This window comes from Pyricularia pennisetigena, chromosome 3 (genome assembly GCF_004337985.1).
Source record: "Pyricularia pennisetigena strain Br36 chromosome 3, whole genome shotgun sequence".
Lineage (NCBI taxonomy): Eukaryota > Fungi > Ascomycota > Sordariomycetes > Magnaporthales > Pyriculariaceae > Pyricularia > Pyricularia pennisetigena.
Genome location: NC_043742.1, coordinates 757,583 through 764,309, shown reverse-complemented (window position 1 = coordinate 764,309; position 6,727 = coordinate 757,583). Strand labels below are relative to the sequence as shown.

At 52.5% G+C, this 6,727-nt stretch overlaps 3 protein-coding genes across 3 annotated transcripts; 2 read left to right on the top strand and 1 right to left on the bottom strand.

Moving 5' to 3' along the window:
* Positions 1-49: 49 nt before the first annotated feature.
* Positions 50-1,096, top strand: PpBr36_02242 (uncharacterized protein; the record flags this gene model as incomplete). The annotated part of the gene is made up of 1 exon (XM_029889424.1): positions 50-1,096. The coding sequence occupies one exon, from the start codon at positions 50-52 to the stop codon at positions 1,094-1,096; it is 1,047 nt and encodes a 348-aa protein (XP_029752890.1).
* Positions 1,097-1,406: 310 nt separating this feature from the next.
* Positions 1,407-2,522, bottom strand: PpBr36_02241 (uncharacterized protein; the record flags this gene model as incomplete). The annotated part of the gene is made up of 3 exons (XM_029889423.1): positions 1,407-1,840; positions 1,966-2,214; positions 2,321-2,522. 3 exons carry the CDS (start codon positions 2,520-2,522, stop codon positions 1,407-1,409), a joined length of 885 nt encoding a protein of 294 aa, XP_029752893.1.
* Positions 2,523-3,461: 939 nt separating this feature from the next.
* PpBr36_02240 (uncharacterized protein) lies at positions 3,462-4,525 on the top strand (the record flags this gene model as incomplete). Its single annotated transcript, XM_029889422.1, has 2 exons — positions 3,462-3,663; positions 3,834-4,525. The coding sequence occupies 2 exons, from the start codon at positions 3,462-3,464 to the stop codon at positions 4,523-4,525; spliced, it is 894 nt and encodes a 297-aa protein (XP_029752892.1).
* Between the last annotated feature and the right edge of the window lie 2,202 nt (positions 4,526-6,727).

The following is a 6,727-nucleotide window of genomic DNA, read 5'->3' as shown; positions in this document are numbered from 1 at the left end:
CTTTTTTTTTTTTTTTTTTTTTTTTTTTTTTTTTTTTTAAAAAAAAAAAATGCGCTTCCGTTCGATTTTATGGGCGACAGCTGCTCTGGGCATCAGCGCAGCACCTGATGCCACGGCTCAGACCGGTGTCACGGGCGACGCGTTGGAGGGCTACGCATTCCTATACTTCACGGGCAGCGATGAACAAATCTACCTCGCGGCCAGCAACGGCAACGACGCCCTCTCCTTCACGGAGCTCAACAAGGGCAAGGCGATCCTCAGGTCGACGCAGGGCGACAAGGGGCTGCGCGACCCGTTTGTGATGCGCTCGCACGACGGGTCCAAGTTCTACATCCTGGCGACGGACCTCTGCATCGGCTGCGGCACCAGCTGGGGCGACGCGCAGGCGCGCGGGAGCCGGCACATGGAGATCTGGGAGTCGCGGGACCTCGTGACCTTCTCCAGCCAGCGCCACGTGCTCGTGTCGCCCGAGACGTACGGAAACACGTGGGCGCCCGAGGCCTACTGGGACGCGGACCTGGCCACGTACGTCGTGTACTGGGCGTCGGGCATATACGACGACCCCGAGGGCAACCCGGACCGGGCGCAGCTCACGTACCAGCGCATGGTGTACGCGACCACCGACGACTTTGTGACGTTTTCCGCCCCGCGCGTCTGGCAGGACGAGCCGCCGCACGGCCGCATCGACAGCACCGTCGTCCGCGCCGACGACGGCACCTACCACCGCTTCACCAAGGCCACCACCGCCGACGGCTGCGCCGACATCGTGCAGGAGAGCAGCCGGAACCTGACCGCGCCGCTGGCCGACTGGGCGCGCGGCCCCACCTGCATCGGCACCAGGGCCGGCACCAAGGCCGTCGAGGGCCCCTGCATCTTCAGGACGAACCCGGGTGACGTCAGGGGTGGCAATCGGTACGTCCTGTTGGTCGACGAGTTTGGCGGCGACGGCTACGTGCCCCTCGAGTCCAACCATCTGGCCTCGGGCAGCTGGACGCTCAACAAAAACTTTACGTACCCCAAGACCCCGCGCCACGGCACCATCATCCCGCTGACCGCCAAGGAGTTGGAGGGCATCAGGAAGGCTTATGGGGCATGAAGGGATCGTCAATTGGGGGAGGGGGGGTTGGGTGGCGGGCTATGCTGCGGGGAACCAGTTCTATATATAGTCTGGTGTTTGGTATTATTTAAATGCCGAGTTAGTTTACTGTACATGATTTTAATTCTCCCGACGTTATTTCCGAGCATCATGCGTCCTTGTCTTTTTGCGTTTTTGTAAATTTGGCCGGGGGGGTCTACTCCTTGCTTCGGTGCGTGCATGTTTGCACAAGTGTGCAACTTGCAAGCGTCCCAGCCGTCCCTCATGGCCGTTACAACTGGGCCAACTGACTCTCACTCATTCATCACATTCACAGCTGCATGCTGGAGCACTCCTCCTCCACGTCTCCATGCCATCGGCGGCCGAGCACAGCGCTCAACATCTCGCCTGGATGGACCCAGTTGAACCACATCATGGCGCACATCATGAGCAGCGCGTCGAACACGTACAGGTATGCCTCGTGGCTGAGCAGATAGCCATTGAAACCCTGGAGGTATTCGACGACGCGAAAGATGGACCGAACCATAATCAGGGCACTCCCCAGGTACAGCGCTTTGAGGTGCTTTCGCCAAGGGATGTCGCTTGCTGATCGACCGGTGGGCTGCTTGTTGATGGCCATGTGGAAGGCGACCGAGACGACGACGAAGCAGCCAAAACAAAAGAGCTGAACAAACAGGCCGGCAATGATGATGTTGGAGCCGTTTTGCAGCGCCTCTAGAGTACCGACTGCTTGATAGCCACCACCTGTTTTTGTTTTGTGCTGGCCGTCAGTAGGATATCTTGGGTAGAGTTTTTTTCTTTGCTTGCTTGCTGCCGTGTCATCGCTTTGGCTCCTGTTTTATTTTATTTCTCAAAATTTCAACACGTACCTCCAGCTTGCATGAAAAACGAGACAACATCCCCCGTAACAAATATCTTTGTCAACCATTGGATCGAAACCAAGCTGCGACTCTCGCCGTCGACTCTTTGGATGATGCGTCCAAGGGCCATGTAAATTGTCGCGGCAAAGAGAGCCGGCGCCACGAGCAACAGAATGGCTTGAATAATGTACGGGCCCAGTGTCCAATTAGGGCTTTCATCACCGGATTTTGCCCGCGCCGCGTATCCAATCACCTCCACTGCCATGGTGAATTCGTGTCAATGTTTTTTTTTTTTTTTTTTTTTCTTCTTCTTTTGTTTCTTGCTTAACAAGTATTGATTGTGCATGCGTAATTCAAAACTTACAAATGCCACCAACTGCCAACGGGATCATGAACCAGCATCGGCTTCTGATCAGCTGCCAAAAGTGGAAAATGGTGGTGGCAAGGAAAATCACAGCGACGACGATGGCGCCCGGGATGGTTGGATCGTAGTGGTATAGACGAAAGGTGTAGGCGTCGGGGGGGATTGCCCCGGCCGAAGAGCCATCTTGCAGCGTCGAGTTCATATCGAGTAAATGGTTGCAACGCACAAGAACGAAAACGAGGGTCAAAGCACCGCCGAGCGAGTTGATGGCAAGAGAAATGGCAACGAGTGGATGGGGATAAGTTGTAGTTTTTTTTGAATCTAAACTTGATCAGCGTGCGAGGATTCCATTATTAAGTAAAATCAGCACGAATCTAGAGTTCAGCAATACGACGACATGAATGATCCACAGCCGCGTAACCGTCGAGGCTTGTTATCTCTATCGTTGCATGTATCTTGTTTGAGAAAGGTCTCCGGCCAAAATACACAGCCTTGTTTTGTTCCATACGCGGGAACTAGACCAAGTCCAGATCTGACAGAAAAGGCCACTAACACTAAGAAGGGTGAGCTTAAGCGGGGCCGTGTTGCTGTAACGCTAATTTCAGGAGTCCACAATGACCAACGAGACCTCGTTTAACCTCGTTCCTGGCTCGTTCCCAGGCTGCCGTTGCCAAGCTCATCGTTTAGCAGCATCGTTTAGCAACCTCGCTCGCTCTGATCAAACCGAAGTACTGGCGTCGTTGCCTGGCTCTTTCCTACTGCGACTCGATACATTTCGTTGGAAGCCATGAAATAATTAGACACGAGCTCAGATCGTAGGGTCCTGCCCATCAACTTGGTCAATTTGACTGTATTACCTACCTTGCCTACATAGGTATGTACCTTCCCGTCATTCAATTTTTTTTTTTATTGATTTTTTTCATTTTTGTTAAAAAAAGTCGCGCTTTACATACAATTCTCAAGCTGAAGGACTTTTTTGAATCTTCCATCATCACTCAGGATTTGTGATTAGAAACAACAGCCATATCACGGTGCACAATTCAAGCTTCAAATAGCGTCAAATCCTTCATATCTAACCCCCTTTTCCCCCAGGCTGTATCCCCCAGTAATCGTCGTCACAATGAATAAAGACTGCACCATCATGTCCTATATGGAATTCTTTGATATTCATCCCCGCTTCGGCCAGATGAACCGGTCAGACAGGATCAGGCGCACCAACGTTTTGTGTCACTGCCTGGTGAACCTGTCGGCGCCGGAGTCATTCAAGCGCGTCGATACCCTCGTTGTCTTCGTCGAGGACATGGAGACGATGGCCACCTTTGCACTTTGGAGCGCTGGCGAGCGTCGGGTATCGGCCAGCTTCTTCAACTAGTTTGTCGATGTATGCATGGTTCGAGAATTTACGCATATGGGTGAGTTGGCCAATCAGTCTGCTTGGCCGGGGGGTTTTTTTTTTTATTTTTCTTGGATTGAAATTGTAGCCTACAACTAACTGATTTGATGATCTGTCAAGGTTGTCCCATGAACTTTGAGTGGCTGCCACACACAGAGCAGCCCCGTCGAGACAGGAGACCCTGGTCCGAGACTTTTGCCAGATACGTCGTCGACCACACGCCCACTACCGAGTTCTTTGGCTTGTCGGATCCGCCCGTTCCGACGTGGGCCCCGGCCTGCCACCCGCCGAGGCCCCAACAGCCGCTGGTCCTCTCGCCATCGTTTGTCGGTCTGTTCCGCACCCACCACAACCCTTTCCCCGGCTATGGGGACTATGTGGTCCCGCTACCCCACGACCAGATCAAGGCCATCTCGTATAACCGAAGCAAGGCCATGATCCGAGAGCTCGATCCACTGTGGATGGCGATTGAGTTTTCGCACGTCACCAACAACGGCCTGCTCGGCAAGAACAACGAGTCGTTGCTCATGCTGCGGCCGAGAAACACCAAGAGATCGACGGCCGTCCACCTGCTTCGCATGTGGGGGCTGGTGCTGGCCTGGTTCCACCGCGAGATCCTGCTCAGGGGCCAGCAGAACGACCCGCCTCGGGTAGAGTGTCCCGCAAACATTGTGCCCTTTGAGGATTTTCTGGCGGGGCTGGCAGCTGCGAATGAATTGGACAGTATCAGAATCGAGGATCAAGTGGAGGGGATTCGTGGACTAATTGACACTGGGGTTTTGAACGTTTCTGCCGTTGCGAGACGAAGGTAAAAGAAAAAGGTTAATATGGAGGTAGCGGGAGGCTTTTTTTCAGAGCAAAAGAATAGGAAGTGTTTATTCGCTAAAGCATATTAGCCGGCTGGCTGCATTTCAGGATAGCCCCAAGCTATGATAGGAGGACAACAAACCAGACAGCGCTGACAGCACCCAGGATAGCTCTTTATAGTTTATACCTTTACAAGCAAGCGTCATTTCGCTTACAGTGAAGGGCTCCTCGGCTTTGGGTCAAACATTTTTCTATCCTCCATTCGTTACATGTTTACCGGCTAGTGAGCAGTCCAGTATATTCATCTGTCTAGATGCCAACCTGCCAGGCGGTCACCGCCATGTCCTCGACTCGACGACAAGGCCCTGGGGGCCAAGGAAGGCTATTGTTCCTGGCCCTGGATTGAAGCTTCAAAATGCGCCGCCGGTTCATGCCTATGAATAGTAAGTAGAACAACTTGTTGAAGGAGGGTTCTCTACCGAAGCTGATTTCTGAATATTGGCCTGCTCAAGGGAACTGACATTATCGTTTGGGGCAGGATGGGCACTCGGGTCCAAGTCCGAGTTATTTCTTGACGGCTGATTGCAGGTGTTCCACAGCCGGTCTGGGAGTTTATCAAACAGAGACTTGAGATTTTGTTTGATGGAACAATTGCTAGTTTCTACTTCCTTCTGCGCTTTTGCGCATTGAACACCTGGGTAGGGCGGAAAACACCAAAATTGAGAGCAACAGTAACCCGATCAGCAGCCATACTCCGTAGGGCCAGAACGGGAAGGTTCCTGTGAAGACCCATGCACAGGGCGGAGCGGAGAGCGATGCCTACCAATATCTCGAGGAGTGGTTTACAGTTTTACCCTCGTTCTATGGCGACTGCATAGTGATCTGGATTCTCGGGGTCGTTCTAGTCGACGTCGTACATGGATCCCAAAGCCATGAATGAGAATAGCAGGCCAACAGATCTACGTTGCTGGCTCGTGTCAAGCTGTGCGGGCTCTTTGTAGAGCGTATCGACCAGAGCCTGGACGGATGACTCGGGCGTTGTATGTGCATTCTATCGCGAGGCATTTTGGTCAATTGAATTGTTCCGAAAAGGGCTTTGCTCTAGCGGAGCTGAATTCTGCACAGCTTTGTGCGTGGTCGCTTTCCGTCGCATTTTCTTTTTTTTTTTTGTCGCCGACAGTCGTCGCTTCCGGACGGCATGTTCACGAGCGGCACTGCGAGACTCTGGAGAAGTGGCGTCTTTTGCTGGAGAAAACTCCATGGTCCGATGTACCAGCTGAACCGTCACTACCGCCCCGGGTGTTGGCGGTGATGATTGAATCCCCGCGAGTAAAATGACGTCGACGGCTGTGTACCACACACATACACACACGGCTTCACGTGATCGCCCGCAAAGTACCAGTCCTGGCTGGAGCGGTTGGGCTCCTCCTACTCTACCCCGCCTGGTGGTGCTGACAGGCCCTTGACATGCTGCATCGTCGACTACAACTGGCTGTTTGATTAAATCGACAGAGGCCAAAGGGACAATATTAGTAGCATTTACCGATTCAACGGGTTGACAAGGAATATCAGATGGATTTCTAAACCACGCCGCCATGACCTTGCTGTTTGTCATCTGACCTACGGTGATAACCAGTGTGTGTGTGTGTGTGTGTGTGTGTGTGTGTGTGTGTGTGTGCTGTAATTACTGGAGGGCGGTGCGTTGTGGGCTTACTGTGGTACAAAGCTGACAGTTACAGCACAGCGGTGGAACACGTGGGGACCACTTGGCTCGGGCGGATCTCCGCCATTTTAACTGTACTATACTGGATACTAACTAACTAGCCTTTCCAGGTAATCCCTTGGTCTTCGGTTGCTAATTAGCCCTGTTGATGCACTTGTTCTCGTGTTAGGGTCGTTCGCTTAATATTTTTCCGACCGCCACCAGTAAAGTACAGTACTCGGAGCCCCTGTTCCCACGCGGCAAAATGGACAAAATGGACAAAATGGACACAATGGACGAAAAAAATGGAAAGCAAAGTCAGACATGCATCTATGGGGAGGGGCTAAATGCAATCCGTCCAGCCTCGATTCGTTCCATTTCCCATTTGGCTTGAACCTTGAACAGTCGCGAATCCCGTCTCCAGTCCGTTTTTTTTTTGGTCCGACTCCGACAAATGAACGAACGGCGCTGAGAAATCACGCTCCCTTTTTTTTTTTTTTTTTTT